The 22,795-nt window shown below is 41.8% G+C and overlaps 1 protein-coding gene across 4 annotated transcripts; it reads right to left on the minus strand.

Moving 5' to 3' along the window:
* Positions 1-17: 17 nt before the first annotated feature.
* LOC114881256 (growth arrest-specific protein 2-like) lies at positions 18-21,186 on the minus strand. Of its 4 annotated transcripts, XM_029198068.2 has the most exons (9): positions 18,381-18,438; positions 18,182-18,291; positions 12,218-12,645; positions 5,798-5,922; positions 5,575-5,716; positions 4,560-4,806; positions 3,926-4,187; positions 3,229-3,354; positions 18-3,121 (listed from the first exon to the last, which is right to left on the minus strand). In XM_029198068.2, the coding sequence occupies exons 3-9, from the start codon at positions 12,435-12,437 to the stop codon at positions 2,915-2,917; spliced, it is 1,329 nt and encodes a 442-aa protein (XP_029053901.1). In that variant the 5' UTR covers positions 12,438-12,645; positions 18,182-18,291; positions 18,381-18,438; the 3' UTR covers positions 18-2,914. The 4 variants fall into 4 exon arrangements, with proteins under 4 accessions (XP_029053901.1, XP_029053852.1, XP_029054021.1 ...); XM_029198019.2 differs by lacking the exons at positions 18,182-18,291; positions 18,381-18,438 and adding an exon at positions 20,458-21,186; XM_029198188.2 differs by lacking the exons at positions 18,182-18,291; positions 18,381-18,438 and adding an exon at positions 13,301-13,355.
* Positions 21,187-22,795: the final 1,609 nt, after the last annotated feature.

Consider the following 22,795-nt stretch of genomic DNA (forward strand, 5'->3'; position numbering starts at 1 on the left):
AATTACACATCTGCATATCGAAGAGATTCATAATTAAATATTTTATTGTTCAACAAAATATAACAATTAACACAATAGTATCGTACTTAAATCAAGTAAAACTAACGTCGATTAGCTGTCTATGTACGTTCCATGAAATACACGGGACGTTCGTAGTTTTACAAAAGCATGTTTTGATTGCTAACATTAATTAAAAGATGAGTTATAGGATATGCGATGTAAACGTATCGCATTACAGATCATAAAAAAATAAACGGATCATTATGAGATAACGAAGATGGCTATCGTGCACTGTAACTTAATTTACACATTTCATAAGTTCATTAATTTTCCTTTCAACGAAATCTGTAGAACTTGGCGTTACAGAAATACATTTTTCTTTTTTTTCCAGAATAATACAAGGACCCTATAGATAACGTTATACAACAGCAACTTATAAATACCTTTTCGAGTAGAAAATTTCATTTCATAAAAAAGAAAATATTCTGCATTGAAATACAAAGAGGTATGCACATTATCGAGCACAGTAGACTTCCCTAGGAAAAATAACGTTATAAGGGAAGCAAAAATGATCAGATCTTTAATTTTAATTATGTTAATATTAAAAAAGTAATTTGACAAAAATCGGACCGCCTTTAGAGAAAGGTGGAAACCCGAGGATGAGGACGCTTCTGGGCAGAACCAGGGCAGCCATTTTCTCTGCGGAATTCTGCAATGCTCACTACTGTACAACTTAATCCAACTAGGTAATAACACTTTTACGATAATGTAATATGGCGAAATTGTTTCATTCGCGCGTAGCAATAATGACGCTAAATACATTTGTCAAATAAATTTAGTTTCGATCGCTGCTAATAATAATAGTGCAGTTCGTCCTGTTATCATTTACAACTAAATAGAATTTCTGCGCCAATACGAAAACGAAAATAGATTACGTACTACGCGTCGAATAATAATAATTTACGAAAGACAAACGCTATAATACAATGAATTTCTTGGGGAAAAAGTCTAACAAAAAAAAAGCCTTGTACGACAACGTTAATAGCCTCAACGTGCCGACACTACTCGTCGCGCATTTCTTTGCTTTGGTATTCCTTTGCACAGTGTGCCCTTGCATTTCTGTGAACCCAATAAACAGATCGTCTTGTAATTTCGACACAACACAGTCTCCTTGAACTCCTTATCCTACGTGTTTATTATAAAAGTACAAAACATATATATTATGGCAGTTATCGTGAAGCATTTTGCGTAATAGCCGATTGAATACGTATCGATTATGTGCCAAAGTGTAATTAATTACTTTCAGGGTCGGTGGATATGATTGTTCGAAATAAATGAATTACATGAAAATATTTTTCTTTGACTCGTATCGTCAAAGACACATTTTTTCAACACAAAATACGATCATTTATATAAATAAAAATTCAAATATTTTGTGTCAATCGTCGAATACTATTCAATGATATATGATCAATAAATAAATGATTTATATAATTAAACATTATATAAAATGAAACCGACCCTGTCATTTTTTACAATCTATGTGCCTTACGTTGCTTATCGCGGAAGATTAAGTGCACTAAGAGATTCGTCATTAAAGATTGCAGCAATGACCAAATGTATAATATCAAAGATCTTGTTTCTCTCCTTCTACCAGTACTCTACAAAATAGATTGTATCGTACAATTTTTATATCTCAACATGATTATGTTTTATTACTGGCAATTGTTTCCAAGACGGAGTTGTTCGAAAAATTATAATTTTTTGTAGATGTAAGGCGACAAGCTCGATTGAAAGTAACTTTACCTGAGTTCCTTAATTGCACTTGCTTTTAATTACGTGCGCGAGTCGACATCTCCAAGCTGAAATCGCTTTTACCTCTCGATATTCTACGATCGATGTAGATCGTTATTCCTAAACGTAAACAACATTCCGATAAACCATTATTCCCATCATTCCAGCAGATCATTACGAACTTTGGTCATTGCGGTCTTACGTCTACCTCTACCCACAGGTGCATCGTCCTCCCTTCCGTTTCTGTTAGACAATTTCCAAATCAAGCGTCAATATGCCTGTCGTCTGTGGAATGCCTGTCATTTTAACCCTTTCGCTGTGTATATCTAAATCTATACATACGTTCGTCGAGAACATCTCGCGCGAGGGCGAATAGTAAAAGATTAAATATCGCGTTTCCTCGAGAGAAGATGGCATATTAACACGCTTGTTAGGACGTACGTTAAACATTAGTGCTCCCCAACCGCATTACATGACATTGTAAGAAAAAATAGTGCCATCCCCTGTAATATCTTATGCATGTACGAAGATAGGTGCACTTGGTATCGGTGTGTATATGATTACGAGAATAAAAGGAGATTGAATCGTGAAATAGCACAGGCGTAATATAAATCGCGTATCTCCGGGACGGTTTCGCTGATAGTCGAACAACGATACTGCTGTCTCTTCGCGTTTCAAACTTGAACGATAGCTTTGAATTAATCCCTCGATATCGTCAACGCACCACCTAGAGCGGTTGGAAAGAAGGAAAACTAGCGTTTATCAAAACCACTTCGATTTCTCTAACACTTTGAGAGCCGTACATTTCGAGGAATGTATGACTTTACATCGCAAAATTACTCCTTTTCAAATTGTAACTGATAAGCTTGAAGATCACGAATACGTGAGATCAGCCGTCAAAGTGTTCGAAAAAGAAAAAAAAAAGAAGAAGAAAAGGAAAATATCAGGCATCTAGTGTCGCAGCTCATCTATCAGCGTGGTGTTCCTCTCTTTCGAATCAACTTGGTGAACGACACCCAGTCGTTACGTCGCGGATATCTACCGGTCGAAAATGGACTGACACGTAGAAGAGCATGAACGTGAAGTAGCGTGGACTTGTAAGAGGCACTGTGCTTTTAGGCTAGCGGGCCGAGACGGATTCCGGTGGAGGACTGCGATACTTGGCGCGAATTGGAAGAAAGTTGGCGTGCTTGTTGCCGTGAGGAGAAGGCGGTGTGCTGTCGCGGTTGAGGGTCCTCACCTGACATGGGTCGTGCCTCGCCAAGAAATGCTCCAAGGTGTCCCATCCACCACCTACTCTGACCATCATGTGTCTCCCTTTCAAAAGCTGCGAACACGTTCAGTAGCGTGGTCATTAGTACTTGCTTATTAAAATTTCAAACTCGTCGTATCTTCCTTTATATCACCCACTGACTTCCAACAGAGAATACCTACTCGGATGAAGACGTTCCTTCCAGCGATGTGATACCGTCCTTCGCCGACTTTACGCACCTTCAACTTCGAACATTTCTCGGAGGGACATTGACAAAGTCTCTGAACAGCCTCCGTCGCTCTCCTCACCTGGGAACAACGTAAAAGTCGTGCAACAAAATGGTAACGACCTGTCCTTTTTTACGTCGGACTTCCGACGGACGAAGAACGATCGGCTGTCACGCGAGATAAATCGAGCTGACGTGTCGCGAGGGAAAGTCGAAGATACAGGGACGACCCGTGTAACATCCGCTCCTTGATATGCAGGAATTCAAGCGTGCGAGGATACGAGACTCCGCGAGCGTGCAAACGCATACGTGAGAAAGCTTCGTGCGAGCTCTTTACTTCCATTGTTCCTTTCTTCTTTCTTCCTTGCTCCTGGCCATTCATAACGTACGTGACTCAACGAGAAGCGTTCATCTTTCTCTATGTATTTAGAGTAAACTGAACGTTCGCCTTCGATTTTACCCGCATATCTTTACCGCCGGTGAAACTGACTTCTTCGAGAGATATCGAAAAGCGAAAAAACCCGCATTAATTACTATCGAAGAAGTCTGGTGACACCGCAAATTCGATATAATTGTGTAATTACGATAATTATGAATTGATTAGAAAACAGCTTGATGTCAAAGGATCCGATCTAATGGGCAGAAAAACGTACCTTGCGATCGAGTTCCGTTATGGGTCCTGTGTGTTCTGGAGGTTCAACCGGCGAGGGCAAAGGTGAGCTGGACGGTGATGGAACTTCGTCTGGATCCTCGGCGCTTCCACGAGACCAGTCGTCCTCCGTCGTGTCGCTAGGTACACCGTCGCTACCCGTTGGTCCATTATCGCTCACCGATCTTCGCATTTCCGGCTCGTGTGTTACGCCAGTCGTTGGATCCAACCATCTCGACCCTGTATTTGCCACTTCCGACGCTGAGCTATAAATCATAATTATCTTTCGTCATCAATTAACGATGATACGAAGCAAGCGTACACCTGTAGTTAAGTTGAATGAATGAATCTAACAAATGTTTTTCACCAGAACGGTAGTTGAAATGGTTCTGTTACTTTTATCATAACCACACTCGCGTATCCTCCGCGACTTTAGCGTAAATACCGTAAGCTTTACACGGTATTCAAACACCGCCGCGCCGTTCCTTGCGTTACGCTCGAAGATAAGGTATTCGCTGTCTTTCTTAGAACGTAACGCATCGCGGATTTACCAATTAGCCGAGTCCTTTTTCAGCAAATAGACTGTTCGAAAGATACGCGGAGTATCGAACACGGTGAAATAATTCCGGTACGCGTACCTGCTGTGTTTGATCTTCTCCGGTTGTGGTATGGGCGTCGCAGTCGGGGACGGTGATTGAAATTGCCAGGAAACCAAGCTGCTATGGGATATACCGCTATCGGACAGACAGTGAAGATCCCGCTCTTGTTCCGCCGCGATTTCCCTCTCGAGCTGCACGAGCCCAGGTGGTTCCACCGAGTATCTCGAAGCCAATCGAGCCACCTCCAGCAAGCACAACACGACGTTCCGTGGTTGACCATGCAACACTGACGGAAATTAGAAATTTTATATCGTTGTGCAATCAAACATGTGCTAGAAGCACTTTAAAAAATGAGTCAGTTCGATAAATCCCAACCAAACTCTCCGTGTACAGGTAAAAATTCCCTCTCGTTCAAACAATGGACAAACTTTTTTAATCCTCTTCCTCGAGCTATTCATTTCACGAGACCGTGCAGAGACAAAAGCTTTGCAAACGAGCCACGTGCACAGCAATTTAGGACCCGTCGAATATGACACAGAAACCCACATCCACCTGCTTACGAAGGGCATTTTGAAAGATTGCAAGCTTTGTTCAGGAAATGCAACGAATGGAAAAATGCTCCATCATTATTGTGTTTCTATCGGGGTTTCGTTATGGAGCTTCGAATAATTACAAAATTAAAGCTGCAAATCCATCCGTTATCGGTAACAGCGTTTAACCGAGCATACGCTGTAATCAGAGAGTTACATCACTCGCTGAGTACAAGCGGGTTTATTGTTTTCTATAGCATTCGAAGCCATTCAGGCGCGAGGACAAGCAGAAGAGGAGCTCGTTTTCAGCATTTCAGTCGGGTCGCGGTTAATTCACGACGATTACTCTCGCCCGGTGGCCGCTTTACATTTGCATCCTCTAAGCCTGCTGAATGGGACTGCGCTACGTAATTGGCGGGATTCTCGCTTTTAATCGGTGCGAATCGGAGCAATGTGTCGACGGGTGAAGCGGGTAATAAACGCGACTCGTGTCGTTGGAATTAAAATCAATTAGCAAGATTTACCGAGATCGTCGCTCTCGAATAGAAGATTCTCGTGTACGCCCAGACGCCTGCAGAATTGAATAAAGTTCTCCATGTTGTCGCGAGAAAAGAAGCTGCGCCTCGCTGCGTTCTCCCAGCATCTTCCTCTTATCAGTGGCAACGGCTGAAGAAAATCATGATTTTTCGTTATATTTCCAATCCTTTTCCTATTTATTCGATTCTTTCATCGAAGAATAATTAATACCCCTTTCGCTCTTCCGGCGTCGATCGCTGTTCTCGCCTTCTCCTGGATGACCCTCGCCAGTCGACAAACCACCACTCCATTGTCCAGAGCCTCGAAGAAGTTGTCCCCTGTCACGATGTCAGCGTCTGAAATGAAAAAAGAACGTCGATCTTTTATCGCGACACGTACAACTTTAATTCGTCATTCGCCTCTGTAACGCTTCTCAAACGATGCATTAATCTTTGCGAGGACGAACGAGGCGGCCTATTGCGTAAACGGTCGCTCGAAAACAGTCGAGAGGATCCACCAAGTGGCGTCATTGTTGGAAACAATGGAGTCAACCCTTCTTATGCTCTCCACCATAGTCGAATTCTTCTCGTACGATGGTAGGGTGACTTGCCCTTTGTCGCAGAATTTCCTGGCTACAAAGTATGCGCGTTTTTCGGAGTCAAGAGAAATTTAATTACACTCTTTTACAGTCCCTTTTTTCTTCACCATTTGAAGTATAATATGTAACAAAAGACAGGAATCATTTTAATTGAATGAAGCAATTTTAGAAATAGACTGTTCCATTGATAATATACGTCAGGGAGAACGTGAGAAACAATTCTGAAGCTTCTGATTTATCTATCATCCAGCTACCTACTTAGAGAAAGGATCACCGGTTCGAATCGATGCGATTCGATCCACGTGTACGATGCGAGATCGACAAAAAATCGCAGGCTCGAAACTCGAAGCATGCTCGGTCCAGCGAGAAATCATCCGACCGGGATGATCTCACGAGAGGCCAACTCGCGCGTGACTGCTCGAAATTGTTTCAATTTCGTTTCCACGCAGCCCGTGAAAACAGGATCAAGGCTAGGATTTTTCGAAATACGTCATCGGTATCGCGAGACAGCAGAAGCAGACTTATTTAAGCTCGATGCGTATTCAATAATTCGAGCGAATTTCAGTGCTTCGGTTCTTAGCTTATAAATCTAGCGATGGGGTTAAGAAAGGTAGAGAAGGCGGTGCACATATCTCGTTGTTCTCCCACGCTGTTCGAACAGATCGGCGGTCGAGAATCTAAGGAAAACTCGACGGGCCGCGACACGATCCGTGCCACGTATATAGATATAGGTGGGATACGATGGGAAATAGGAACTAGGTTGGGCTGACGGAGCGATAAAGCCTGCTAGATACGGATGGTAATGAGAAGCAGCGCACAGGCTCGTGACTCGACCCGGTAACAATAGGGTTGCACCCGGGGCAGAAATGGGAAAAATGTGTTTTAACGGGCAGGCTTACGGAGTAAAGTCCATCACACGTTGCTCCGTAAAGGGACACACGTGCACCGTGGTATACACAGACACACGTTGTATACGTAGAGAGACACGTGTGTACGACACATGTACACGAACGTTGGTTGGATCTGGTTCGCGAATATTGTTCGCATATGGTTGGGACACAATGGCGAACAGAGAGGTCGTGATAACGCCGGCTGCGCTGCCAGGATGCCTACCCTCTTTCGATATTGCGAAAGATCACGGGCGTGAGCGTATTTAAGTGCGAACTCTCCGACGAGCAACAACAACAACAACTCGGTCACCCGGAACTTTGCACGATACTCTGGCGCGGCTCTAATTTATGTTTGACGTTACACGTCGACCAATAACGCGAACCTCGTGCTTTGCGTCTCTAAACACTTTCGAATGCGCGGCTCTTATTTTAAAGATGAAGCAAACCTGTGCAAACGTTTTGCATTAAAACACACTTGTGACTGTGGACAAGCTTGAAACGATTCTTACCTTGCAGCTGCGAAAATTATTTCAACAGATTTTTGTGACCTATTTTTCTTTGGTATTTATTAAGGAAACGAAGATAAATGAGTAAAGTAACAGGTACAACGAAAGTCTTCCATCAGACCACCAATTTCTTCGTGGCCTTGCCAGTGCTATATACAAAAAGAAGAATATTCCATCGATTTTATCGACAAAACCTTCCTTCTTTTTACCTTAATAACGAAGGAATTATATACGTGTACGTATCGGTGCCTAACAAACACGGTGACCTGCATTTTCTGCATATCCTTGATACTACCCTTCGATTTGAACGTTCGCCTGACCTCCTTAGTAAGATTCAAGCCTTTTTCGGAATATCCTCCCCGCGTTGTCCTTGGCATTGTTCGATCGATGCATTAATTCGTGCAAGATACATAACCAGTTGCCATAAAACATATCGTGACGCGGTAGCTTTTATTTCGTGCAGAGAAGACCCCACGCAGTATGTCTTTAAATGAAAGAAGCGGAGAACGATGGTATATATTTAAAATTAAATTTATTCTCCGTCATTGATCGACGGATTGACGATATCGAGAGAAGGTTAATTTTCCTTTTACACAGGGGATCGTTCCGTTTCGTCTGGTCGAAAGATTAGCAACACTTGAATCGTTTCGCTGCGATATATCGGAGTGGTGGTACGATGGTAGCCGGGGTCGTTTTAATTTATTCTCCGTTATTGATCGAAGGATTGACGATATCGAGAGAAGGTTAATTTTCCCTTTGCACAGGGGATCGTTCCGTTTCGTCTGGTCGCCTCGAAAGATTAGCAGCACTTGAATCGTTTCGCTGCGATATATCGGAGTGGTGGTACGATGGTAACCGGGGTCGTAGGTCTCTCCTCTGTACGATTCACGGCTCGCTGCTCGTGCATGGCCCGTGCCGAACGGCCGAGCCGACGAGACGCGTCCGTTCGCAAAGCTCCGTCTCATCGGTTCCGCAGCCACAGAACCGATGAGCTCGCACACAAGCGCGTATTAGGAAGGCATACGCCCATTATGCGTAATGCGGCTTCAGGTACCCGTGCGATGCGACCAGGGAGAAGAAGTGGCACGAAGGAAGAGGGGTGCCCGCTCCGACTTCCGGTTGAGTCAGACCCGTTGCAACTGCTGCAGACGGAGGGTGTGGGGGCGAAAGGTCCTTCCGTGCGTATTATTTTCATACAGAGCCGTGATAAAATTTGGCCATTCGATTAAACGACTTTGAACGATGCCTGACAATGATTGACGTTTCGACAAGAGACACTCGCGTGGGACGGATCTTCCTGGCTATTTACTTTTTGCCGTTGGATTTAATAGACTTTTCATGATTCACCGAAAGACGTTCGATAGTTAAATTGGACTAGGATCAAACGACTTTCAGGTTTAGCCTTTGTTACAGAAGTTGCGTGGGAGAGATTATGACCGTTTGGAGGATACCGTTTCTTTTTTATTGGAAGATTTTATAGTATAATGTCCGTTTGGATGAATGTTTCGAAATTCCAAACGCTTTTGCAACGTTTGTTAATAAGATACGTGAATCTTTCATCAGTAAAGTGGATAGAACATCGTTGTTTAATGTTCGATGGCCTTCGATGACCAAACCAAGACTCGTTTCCAGGGCTTTGATATCTAACTTTTGATCTAACAAATCGCTTTTGAATCGAGGACACCGGTGAGATATTGCTTCTTGCAATTTTATCGAGACAAGCAGAGAAACTTCTGTTATCTGCAGTGTGAATATTCAACAAAGTGAAATAAACTGAAGCAACTTTCAAATTTAGAAACGGAGCTCAAAAGCAGTTTAAATTTAAAATACAAAAAAGGATTTAAACCACCCAGGGTAATTAACTTTAGATATCGAGCTGAAAATTTACGTAAAAAAAGGAGAGCGTTAATTAGACCAACAGACGAACGAATAAATTCAGTTTAATCATCGAAACGTCGGTTCCCAGTTATTTTTCGCTATATAGTTTGCGCAAACACCCCGTAACTCTCTCACCCTCGCATTAAATTCCCCCTCGATTGAATGCAGACAGGAGAGCTGACCGACACGCTGCATTTCAAGCGGTCTCCGCTTGCACAGAGCCGAGTGTGGGTGTGCACTTGAATGGTACACTCGCAAACGAGAATAGTAACTACACGGCAAAGGTACCCACACGATTCTACCGTAAAGGCTGCCGACCTATCTCCGTCGTTCTTGCTTTGAAGCTGCACGAACAGCCGCGTGTCAGCCTGATATTGCGTTCAGATATAATTAGATGCATCCGATCGGCATCGATGCATTCGATTTGTCACGTGTTACAATGTCCAGAATTTATTAATAAAATAACATACCGTATAAAAATCAAGATATACATATTCAATAAATATTCTGTGTAGATAAGAATTTTTGATAAAAAATTATTGTGTTCAGCGATAATCGATTTAATTTCTCGGCAAGAGCAAACCGATTGCCCGTTTCTCTGTCCGATTTTATCTTCAGGGCCGTACCGAGGAGGCACTTATCGATGTCAAGGAAGGTTGTTTCGGTACGAAATGTTCGTTAGGTTGCCATATATTTTGGTGAACGGAGCGTGCCGCGTGGACGATCGCGGTTTCGCCTGCGACCTCGAAGAATCCAGCCGCAAGATCTGGACCACCATGAAAGATTACGACACGAGCGGTTGCTCCGAGAAAAACGACTACACGAACCAGCTGGTACCGTGTGTCGTCTGGGGATGCAACGGGGACGGTTTCGAGTTAACTTGAATTACGTGCAACCACGTTAACTGACGGATTGATAAAAATGAGATCATCGACCGTTCAAAATTCTTAAACGAATATTATTATCTTTGCGTACTAAACGTTGGCTAAGCTTTCGGTGAAAAATTACATGAAAAGGGGTTACAAATAATTTATTTTTTATAAAATGAAATTAAAGCGTAAGTCACTGAGTAAAAGTAGGATAAGGAATATCGTGTATTTACTTGTTAGAGCGATACACCTTTCGAACAGCGACTCCGATACATCAGGGCGGTTCTATTTTACTGATCGACTCGTATTGGCACCGTATTAGGAAGGTAGTAGTTCAGAAACGCGGTCACACTAGTAGCTGTGATTGAAAAAAGAAAAACCATCGACTCTCCGCGAAGTGGTAACTGATAAAAAAGAAAGGGAACACATCCGTTCCGAAAGAGACGCAAAAAGTATACATAGAATTTTGACAGAAGTAATCCATCGATTCAACGAATGTTAAAAATCGATCAATTTCAGGGTATAAATGAAAAAAGATGAAAGTACCGTGTGAATCCGTAGTCTCGTTAACGAGGTAAACTAAAAACAGCAGAGAAATCAGAAACTGTAACGATTCAGAGCGAGAAGCAGATAAAACGATTGGACAACGCTCAAAGAATAGCTCGTATTCGTTGAAGTTACCCCTGCTTTCTCGGGCAGAACCAGAAAACAATGTTTTAAGGTTCTTCTTGTCCATGCTACGTTGATTCTCAGAAGTTTTCGCGCGGTAATCAGCTAATCGAAGGGAACTTTCACCTACTTTGAAATTCGATAATGCATCGTGCTACGATAGTACTTATTTTCCATCAATCGCGCATGACGCAGTTTGATCGATGAAATTAAGCAGATTTTTTAAATATTATTGTTTCAAATTCTTTCATTTATAAACTTGGATGTTTGATAATTAATAATTCATCTGGCTGTCATAATTCAAGGGTTAATTATGTAGATTCTCAAGGATCTCTATTTAAACAAACTCGATGGCTGTTCATCTCCTTAATGAATTCCATTTTACCGATGCAAATTATTCCAGAAATAAATCCATTCGGATCGATGCAAATTTCATCCATAACTAACGACCATCGCATCAGTCCGACTGGACAGCATCTAAATCGCTTTCAAATCACACTGCATTCTGTTAAATTTAATCTATCAGACCTTGAAGCGTATCTCTTTGATACTTGGCTATGAAACGTTTCGTTTAGGCAATTATCAATAATCATGAATAATTACGGTCATTCATGGCAATCTAAACGCGCATGTTGCTGGCAGAACCGAGCTGTATTATTTCTCCTTTTTGCTTTCAAGTAAGGATTACTAAGAGGATCCGTGGCTCTGCCAGAAAATGTGACGCGTGTATAGTCTTTGTACAGTTTTCGCAGCATCTGGTGCGACGTGGGAAAGGATATCCGTAACATTTGGCCTTTGGTCTTCTTGCGTTTTCGACGGATCGTCATGCGATCCGGGACACGCGAAAAAATTGTTCGCTCTTCCGGTTATAAAACTTTACAACTCAACTATTACTCGCAAATCAGATAAATAACGTCGCGTTCAGTTTGCAAAGTCGTTCGTGCATCGCTACGCTAATCAAGCCGGTCCGAAACAGTCCAGTTAATTCTTTACCCTCTTTCATGGTCTACGAACCAATCAAGCGCTCACCTTTCAAGAACCAACTTCCCGACCCCAAATAAAACAAAGAAACTCTCTAAAGATTTCCTCCAATCAATATCGAGCAAGCTGCCTATCGTAATCCGTTCCCAGAGCCCCGAATTAGGGCTAACGAAAATTCGCTTCGCTAATAAAATACCCAAAGCTTCCAGAAACAGTCTCGATACCTCTGAGAAAATTCTGCAAAATATTTATGTACTTACTCAACGTTTTATTGATCCAATCAGCCAGATCCTCTTGAAGCGGTAGCAACTGTCTGCTCTGAGCGGAGTGCAGACGTTCGTGATAAAACTCGGCGAACTCTTCCTCTTCCGGCGAAGGCCTCGGTACGTCGGCCCGATTGAAAACAGTCACCGAAGTGGGTCCCCAGCTGCTACGATAACGAGTGTGCTGAGACGAAGGGAATCGATTGGTGTACGACATCCTGGGGTTCGCGCGAAGGGGTTGAAGAAGAGTGTCCCGGTGGCCCGCACCGGCTTCTCTTTCTCCTCTTCCTCGACCTTTATCTTCCCCTTTCTTCCGAGTCTGTTCCTCGTCCTCTTTTAGATGCACCGTTCTTCTCCTGATATTTTCACTACTGCACAGTCCCGATTACGTCCTGGGATGCGGCACGTCTGGTGATTACGTGAACCTGAAGAGAGCAGAGAAAATTCCAAGAGTTATCGTGCGTCTGGAGAGAAACGTGGCAACGGTTGTTCTCCAACGGTCGATCAGATAGAATAGAAGGAATTAGTGACCGCACACACGCGTCTTTTCGGATGAAAGAGACGAGATTATTCGTGGGATCAAACGATAGGATGCCGGAAGAGAGGCGATCACGGTTACCAGCCTGTAACCATAAACGGGACAAGAGACGAAGAGTGGTGCTCGGAGGTCTTCGGGCGGAATGACTGGCAGCCAGGGAAACGAGCCTCGAGTGTGCTTTTTCGGAATGAATGGGTTTTATGTTACAGGGATCTGCTTATGGGATGTTGGCTGGTAATGTTTCGTGATAACCTTGAGAGGGATGAGAGTGCAGCTTCGAGTGCTGTTCGGTGAACGAAGGCGTGTACCGTTCCATGATCGAGCACGATTTCAAGATACGATTTTTCGGTTTACGTCTTTCGTTTTCGCGAACAGTCTGACAGTCGTGTCGGATTAACTATGACTCAGTTGTAAATGGAACGAGTTGAAATGTTTTATATCAAAATCATGATAAATGCTTAAATGAAAAAACAAGAGTCAGTGTGTGGTCTTCTTTTGCAGGAAATAAAAGCGAATCGAACGTCAATTAAATACCAACTCACACAGCGATTGATCCGAGCAGCCGATGCAAATTTTCCCGAAACGTCTCGCGAGTTCGCAATGTCCACAAACGCCTCCGTATTTAAACGATATTCAAATTCGCCATTAACATTCGACGCGACACGTGTCACGCACCGAGCTTCGCAATTTTGCTGAATCCGTTCGCGTGGGATTGACGAAACTCGCAAGAGAGACGGGAGGAAAATATGGAGAAGAAACAGAAAAAAAGAAATCCGGGAAAAAAACGATGAAATTCTCGTAAATCTTTTCAGACTCCTTAAAGGATGCGTCTATCGCCTCGGGTGACGCGTCGGATGGAGTAAATATGCGTTACGGATCGATGAAATGAAAATCCTGGTAATCGTCTCGTGTTCAAACCTACGACTGTCCTTCGACATCGATCTATTAACTGTTTCTGTCCGATGTAACGCGATCTCTTGTAAACAGATGACAACCGAAGCTCATATCCGAGCAACAATATTCTGTTTTTTTTATTGGAAACGCGGCTTTGGCTCGTTAAGAGTAGTTAATCCTCGCACGGCGAAGGTTTAAACTTTTTATTCTCAAACGTGCAATGTGTTAGGTATACAACTTTCTTTCGCAATTTTCCTGGATGGCAAAGAAAACGAAATCGATGCAGTATTTCGTAATGAGACATTCGATTAAGAAGATAGGATCTGAGCAATCGCGAGGATTTCTCGTTCTCATGGCGAACGTGTAGGCGAAATATATCACCTCGATGGAGTTGTTCATTAATCAAACGGGCCAGGTGATCGATTATACAACGACAGCTGGCCAATTAATAGCATTTTCGCGTTATCGTGATAAATGGAGCAGAGAAACGAGCTTGTCGGTCTCAAGGTAAGGCACCTATGCAACGAAAGATAAAGCCAAACCTTCTGTGTATTTTCGTGTGCGTGGATTTAATATCTTAATTACATATTCGTTTCGTGCAAAGGTTGGGAAACTTATTGTCTCGTATGATTTTTAAAGCAGTATTCCTGTCACCGATGCATTATCTTTTCACGTTTTATTTTCTAAAACACCCACGTTGCAATCCAGTCTAATCTATAAATTTTGAAATATCACAAGATGGTATAAAATTTGTATAGAATGGAAACGATTCCATTCTTCGATTCTTTGGAATAACCGGTGACCAGGACACGGTTAATCAATTTTCCACGGAATACGCGATTCTCGCCCACGGAACGATATAAGTTATTCGATTTGCACAAACGTATATTTACAGCCTCCAAGTTTTGCAAGATAATCGCGGCTGTTGCTCGGCAAAAAGCAGATTGAATTAATTGTTCCACTTGGAGAGCGACGCTGTGTTGCAAATGCCAAGCAGCACCCACGCGTTGCGTTGATTTTAATTAATTCCTTGCGGCGCAACTGACGCCGCACGAAAATGTCGTGCATCGGATACACAGTGGTTCGTGTCTAGAGGTGTAGACGTTCTATCAACGGATGTTAACGTTGAATCGAGAAGGAAAAATGCATTAAAGGGCGCTCCATTTGTTCCCATCGCGCATGGGAAAATAGGAAAATCTGTGTGAAATCTTATAATTTCATTAGCCAATTACTAATTCCAAAGGAAATTGGGTTTCTGTTGTAATTTCTAGCTTTCTAGCGTGCTTTTTCTCTATTTACTTTTCTTAATCATTTCTTTGAAATACTTTGAAATATTTCCGTCTTTCGGAAATTCAGAAACGGTAATCGCGTTTCAAATAGGACATCGTCGAAATAGGAGGGACGATTTTGCAGCCACCTAATAAAATCAGCTCGCGTCGACATAAGCAACGAGCCAGCCTCGTTATTCAATCAAGATAACCACATCGATGTCCACGTCCATGGAGCAACGACCGCCCAACGATCGGATAATCGCTGAATTGGATCGTCGATCGTTCGTGCGGCTTCCTAGACGCTTCCCAGAAATATCGGCTGGTTAGTGCCAGCAAATCGAGTCTTACTATGAACTTTACTAGTCGCACATATAATTCGTCGATGTGTACGTCCGGTTTGTAATGCTCGCGACGCGCGTAGGTGACAATCCGCTACGAGCGAAGCACGTGTTACGCGTTGAAACCGCGATCACTCGCCATCATTTCGCGTTCCTTTATTTCCTTTATAAGCGGCAAAGTTTCTACTTGTTTAATACGTTCATTACGAACGCGGTGGATTGATCGCGAACACATTAGTTGTGATTTCTCTAATTTTAATCCATCAGATCAGACGCTTTCCAATAGAAATTTCTATAAATTGTAGCAATTTTTCGAAATATTTGTTCGCGGGTATTTCGATTATAATGAAAATATTTAACGTTGATTGTCGAGCACGTGGGTGGCGGATTAAGCGGGAAGATAGTGTCGTTGTCGAGCCGTCTTTAAACGGTACCGACAAAGTCGCGTGGCAACCTCCAGGAGAACGCGATGAAAGCGATACGTTAGATCCGCCGGAAGGTTGGTGTTTTGTTGCTGTTTTTAATCCATTTGCATCAACAACCGGGATATTTTACTCGCGATTTCTTGTACGTCTTTGCCGTCGTACTTCCACGGGAGATAAGCATTTTTCGAACGATCAAGAAATCTCAAGGTATAATTTAATCCTTTCTCCAGCCCAGTTCTGACCAGTTTCAACGTCTCAATTTGTCTTTTGAACTTCAAAGTCGAATCACGTCCGACACGTGTTTTGCTGCTGTTTCAATGCTGGACAAGCTTCGCTCGATTAAATGTAATAACAGTGTTTAACGCAATGAGAACGAGAGGAAAAGAGGATGAAACAGAATTTTTCTACCGTGAAACCTGAAAGAGAAATCCTGCTTTGTACCCTGATGTGCATTTCAAAAGACACTCCACTGTATCGCGTTGTAAACCGAGAATCTTTTATTGAATTATTTCAATCTTGCGCTTATATGTATAAAAATCTACGTTTGTTGAAAAAGAATTTAAACAGAGAAATATAAAATATTTCAAGGAAGGGTGTAAAATTCTAAGACTAAATTGTCATTAAAAAATTTTAAAGAGACCCATATTTGAACGCTTTTTATATTCCAAAATTAAATTATTCCGAAGTTAAAATAGATGACGGCTAACACATGATTCTATTTATTCCGGAATTCGTTCCACGTGGCTTTTCTTTGACTGACAGAATGCCGAGTTTCTTAAAGAATCGCTCGGCTGCTCTAATTAAGGGTTTCCCTTGTTCGGGAGGGTAGTGAAAAGATTCTTTTGAAATCAGCGCGTTGGACGTTGAATGCAACGAAAGAACTGGACCGCGTCGATGAAACGGCGCCTTCGTAAACTTTCATACAAGAAAACATTTGTATTTAGATGACCGACGATTCTACCTGCCCGTTAACGGTATTCAGTATAATAAACCGAGGAAATATTTATAGGTACAACTTGTTTATAACTTAACAAGCTATCTGTCGACGCTTCTACATCCTAAATCCCGAAGATCCATGTACCTGCAAGGGCAAGAACAGTTAGGTCCGTAATCCCTAATAAGAACCATCTGAGGCCATTCGAGAAAATTCCTGGAATTTCAATAATAAAATAATCCAGGATGAGTTGTGAACGCAGCTAGCCCAGCTAGCAGGCATTCAAAAAGTTTCTTTTTAAATAAAAATTTCTGAGTAAAATGAAAAAATCAAGCGAAATTTCAAAGTGCAACATAAATTACATTCTCTTCCGATTGATTTTTCAATCGTTTCAAGAACAATCGAATGCGTGTTTTAAAATAAAAATTTGTAATTGCTTCGATAAGTTGCATAATAGCAAGGAAAATTGTACCATAAAGAGATCGTTGATCCTGAAACGTTTCTGAATCCTTTAAAATTGGAAAAGTGGTTCAAGCTTATTCCGTGTCTTTTCTCTAACAGGGATCTAACTTTCGCGTAATGAAATAATTACACGGTCGCATACGCGAAAACAAGTCGAAAACAAATTCTCCTGTTCATTTTTCCGATCGTCCCTTCGGCAGAGTTCGATTTCAATACCGTAGAAAGTCAGGAGTCTCGTCCGATCGAGGAGAACGCGTAGAGTTTGCACTTTTTATTTCGATGTCAGTTAACGAGAAGAAAGAGATCGAAGGAATTCGTCGAGATACAAATGCTTCGAATTAATTAAATCGCATAAACAGAGCGTGCCTGTCCAATTACCGTTCTTTCCACTGGGCCACACGTTTCTACGTGGTTCGTCCGATACAGAACGTGATTTTAAGATACCTGTAGTTTCAGGAGAATGATAGAGTTATAAAAGAGAAGAGCGATGGAACGTTCAGATAGAAGAGGCTCCACTTTATTTAGGATCAGTAGATATGGCTGCGAGAAAGCATGAAGGAAATGAGAATATATTCTCTGGACAGGTATACCTGGACGTAAATAAAGCAGCCAGCGTTCCCTTTGAAGTCGCCTTCCAAAGACCCGGCAAGGTCCAAGGAAAACAGAAGAAAAAGATTGCTTACGCTCGGCTAGTCGATTAAAACCCTTTTAACCTGTTCGATCGTAATTACTTCTATTAATCTTCATTTTATCAGACTTCGCTCACAATATCCTATAGCGTGACCGCTGGATAAGAATGAACCCTGATCATTAAAAACTCACCCAAGTCTCGGTTTATGTTTACACATGTCTTCGTATACGGTGATCAACGTGTTAAAATTGAATTATTCAGAATTCAATCGATAAGCTTGTAGAGACAAGCAGGAACCAAGCTCGTGGAGATATAATTTTAAAGAGCGGTAATGCTCCGTTAGCGATAATAAGATTGAAGTAATAAGTAACAGTTTTGGAGCGTGACCATCGCGAACACGCGTGCTACAGGACGTTCTACTAATCGGAAAATTAGAGAAGCGGCCAAAAATTTGCGTCGCAAAAGTACCTTCTTTTCTCTTCTCGTGCTATGCTTCCCTATAGGTACCAAGGGTCCGTCTGGAAGGTCGGCGACGCACGGTACTTAGATCTTGTGTGTCAGAAATTTAAGCTTTGTCACTAAAACAAACAACTTCTACGTGAAATATTTCTTCTCAATTTCAGCAGTTAGATAAATAACAAATTTACATATAAAAATATTTTCTCACTTGCAAAAAAAGATTACAGGTCGAAAAGGTTAACGTTACACTGAAAGTGGGCGACCTAACTGCTTCGTGCAGTCTACAAGAAAGACATAAAGCACCAAGATAACACCGAAACCTGTACTTCGAAAACGATTAAGAAAGTATGCCTGCTTATCCACGCTACTTCGTCGAACATAGATTAACTGCACTTACGATGCCCGAATGTTTTGTCAGCTCACTTTTGTTATCGTTTTGTTATTTTTCAAGAGCAAATTGTTAATCTATGCCGCGATATTTTCTTATCGCCGAACAATATTTTGTTAATGAAAAATTGTCAGTAAAATTCAACTCGAGTTGCTTCATTCGAGCGAACCGACACGAGAGAAAAGATTATGCAACCGATTGAGTGAAAACCCACCATCGAGTTATTGTAGTGTTTCCAAGAAAACTGTTTCAAAATTGTTTTGTGTGGATTTTATTGTGACACGTTGTTGCCAATGAAAACATAACTGTGTATCATCCAAACGTGCAATTGCATGCATATATAATGTAAAATGTAAACTTCCAGGCTCGAAGAAAGATACAAATGATGAACAGATTTAAAGAAATAATTTACACGATTTAATTTATCGGTCCCATTTAAATCGTCTAATTGTTCTTCCTCGAAACGAGTGATTCAGACACTCATTACTGTCCCTCGTTAGCTTCAAAAGAAAAGCTTTTCCTCATCGAGGACTACGAAGGCACGATTTCAATCAATGTCCCTGTCATCGGATTAGAATAATTGCGAATCGGTGAGAGGTAAGCTGGAATTCAATTTTCCAACAGGGTCGGGCCAGGTTGGCCGTCAAACATTTGTCCCAGTGATTTATCAGAGAGGTGGGCATCCATCGCATTAAAAGGCAACCTCAATTACAGAAGAAGACGATGTTCGTATATTTATTACACCAAGACGACCAAAGACTGCTTCTCGCCTATGCCGCGTAATGAGGCTCGTAAAGGCAGGCCGTTGTCCGACGCCTTAGAAATTCTTTAATGACTTTATGTCGTACCGCGCATACGGAGAAACGCCATTTAAGCCTCGTTCTACAGTACAATGGTGTTTTCGTGTCATTTTTGTTCAGTTTGTTTAGCGTGCTAGATAATGAAATACGAGTTAAATAGGAGCGAAGCAGCTACTACGCCGACTGTGAAGAAACGATAGCATAAGAGTGGATGAGAAGCAACCGAGCGATGATAATTAGTACCAATCAATGCGTGTTCCCCGGTCAAAGAGGTAAACATTTGTCGACAATGAGAGTTAATAAAGTGTATACGAAACTTGGGCTACGATAATGGATAAACAGACGGGAAGGAGATTATACAACTTCGGTTCTGATTCATTGCTGTCAATGTTTCATGGTAAATATAAACGAACAGGAATGGTACATGCCTACACGATTTTTCATTGATCACGTTTAGGTTGGTAACCCTTGGTAATTCGCGTCAATTGCGTTCAATTTGATTCTAAACATTTTACAGTGTAAACGAAGGGTCACGACCAGCAGGGTGACTCTTACTTATCGTTGCCTCCAAAGTATCTCTACTACTCGTACCACTCGTTGATTAATTAATAATTCAAGCACCAATATCGATTGAGCTAGTGGTGATTCGGGAAATTTGCTAAGTCTCGTTACATTTTTATCTTGCGACGAAAATATCGGAATATTTGCAAACTATAAATTTTAGGTAATAGAACTTCAAGTCGTTCGCTGAGAATTCCACGAATATTATTAATATTACTTTCACTTATTTCGTTAATTTAGCGATTGCCCCTTAATAACGTAGCCGTACACCTGGTTACCCACACAAGGGTTAATAACGCGTTATTGGTCGAAAGGCGAACCTTCGAATTCATTAATTCTACGTTAACCGCGATTACGCGCAGAATGAAAAGTAATGTAAGAAGACGGTCAATAACAGCTCGATAACATACTCCGATTACCATCTTCGAACCCCACCTCCCGCCCTTATCGGTCCATTTCTCAGAAAGAATCGTAAACTAATGCCGCTTTTATCGAATTATGAAGCTAAACCTTTACAATTCGTAAACGTCTCTTACCTGACGGATCCCGGTAAACATTGCTCGTATCCGTCTCTAACTTGGTGTTCCCTGTCGCTCCGATTCATCGAAGACAGCCCACAAGAATCGAGACGTTGGTAGCTGACATTCCGAGCGTACCTACACTCTTGAACGATGCACAAGAACGAGACAGACGCGTACTCGTCGATCATCCGATCGCAACTGCAGCCCTTCGGTGCCGTTGCCGGTTCTGTTGCCGGTGCCCGTGAGAAAGAGAGGGAGGGACGAAGGAAGGGAAACAGCAAGGAAGCGAGACGAACAGATGCGGAAAAAAATGAGAGCGAGAAAGAGGTGTTATCGAGACAGACGAGCCGCCCGCTGTTTCTCCAAGCGGTCACGGTACGAGCTGACGGCTACTATGTATTGTGTACTTACTTCGCGTACGATCGTTCTCACGCGAGTCTCGCGGAAGGATGTTTCTTACGCAAAGATTACGACGCCGCGAGCGTCGCCACTTTCTTTCGTGCCCTTAATCGAGGTTCTTAAGTGTCTACTTTACGATTTCTTTTTTCTTATTTTTCCTCTTTTTCTTTTGTTTTGTTTGTTTGTCAATCGTCAAGGAACACCACGTGCAAGCCGCCAATGCGTACCGGCCTCAGCAACCATGCACTGCAAATACGCGCGAAAACGTGCATGCGCAGAAGGTTGGAACAGTGGTGCGCATGCGCGAGCGCACGCACCCATTGCGTATATAGGATCCACACGAGCTAGTACATCGGGCAAACACCCCCTTGGCCCGTGTCAGTGCTCTTCAAACCCTCGCCAACCCCCGCCATTCATCCCCAGCACATTCACAGAGGAAATCCCCTCGACTACGAGGATATACCCTCCCGACGAACCCCTTAATCAATACTCGTCGTTCTCTGGCGACCAGGAACGTTATCCTCCGGGTCTTACTCTGCGGACCAATTTTTGGCACGTCGACGAGTTTCTCCTGTCACGTTTTGTACTTAAGGGAGAAACTTTATTCCATCGTGTTACATTGCTTGTACATTCGAGAATAAAAAGATATGAATTTATCGAATTTTATTTCCTACGGATATTTTCATTCAGTTTGAGAGCATTGAAGAAATCAAATACAGATCAATAATTGTTCTTGTTAGTTATTAATGATATGATTGGTTGAAGTTTGAATTTATTGATTTAATGAAAGGCGAATAACAAGAGAAAACGACATCCAGTGAAAGAACGTTAGATAACTGCGACTAAACGATGAAGTATTAAAGGAAAACCAAAGGGTGTGATGATCCCTAGGAAAATAGCATCACGATCCTATGAATTATTTTATTAACCACGGTGTTTGGAAGAAGAAAGCTATTTTCACGCAATAACAGCAGCAACATTTAGCGAGCACATACATACATATAGACGTATCATTAAATATGATAACGTATTCAACTAATTAGTACTTTCAAGTGACTAACGTTACATTTAATTGAAATCATGTTTCGATATTACTAATCAAATAGAAAACTTTATATCAATTCAATATACAAAATATTTTCTTGGTACACGAGTACATTAGATGGAGTAGTTTTTTTTTTCAATTCGTCAGAGTCTAAAAGAGTAAATCCGTTTAGTGTAAAAACTAATTATAACCTTCCGATTACGCAAAGGATGTCGCAATTTACGAATTATTAGCCCTTTTTGCGGGGAACGATAAGTATACTTAGGGGTTGAAAAACGTGTCTGCAGTGCCGCGCCCAAGTATACTCATTTGCCTAGCACGGCGTTTAAAAAAAGCCTCCTGAACCTTGGGGTTTAGAGTGTTCAACTCGCTCATCATTTAGATAATTAAGAATAAATGCACATTTATAAAAATAAACCTTCCTAATAAAGTACCTAATTATAATTCCAGCGACTGAAAATAAAAGTTACTTCGATGATACGTTGAACGCGTTTCGAAGTTTTGGATCATAATTGACCTGCCCCCCACCGTTCCAGGGTTACAAATGACAAATTTCCACGGAGATGAAGGATTTGAATGATTATCTATCGGTACCAGGAACTACCCTTGTCGTGTCTAAGAAGTTTGTCCTAGACTCTCCCATGTTACAGATTATTACAGACTTTATCGATTATATAATACCTACTTCGATGGAAAGATACTTTTGATATTTCATTATGCAGCTTGATTTTTCTATCTATAAACTTTCGCAATCAACTTTGCTTTCAACACATATATGCACAAGTATAAAAATAATTATCATTTAACACTAGTTGCAGGCATGATGATATCATCTTTATCAACCACTCATTCAAGCATATCTACTTAATTATTTTTTCTATTATAAAAGTTACGTTATTTTTCTAGGAA

This window comes from Osmia bicornis, chromosome 4 (assembly GCF_907164935.1).
Source record: "Osmia bicornis bicornis chromosome 4, iOsmBic2.1, whole genome shotgun sequence".
Classification (NCBI taxonomy): Eukaryota; Metazoa; Arthropoda; class Insecta; order Hymenoptera; family Megachilidae; genus Osmia; species Osmia bicornis.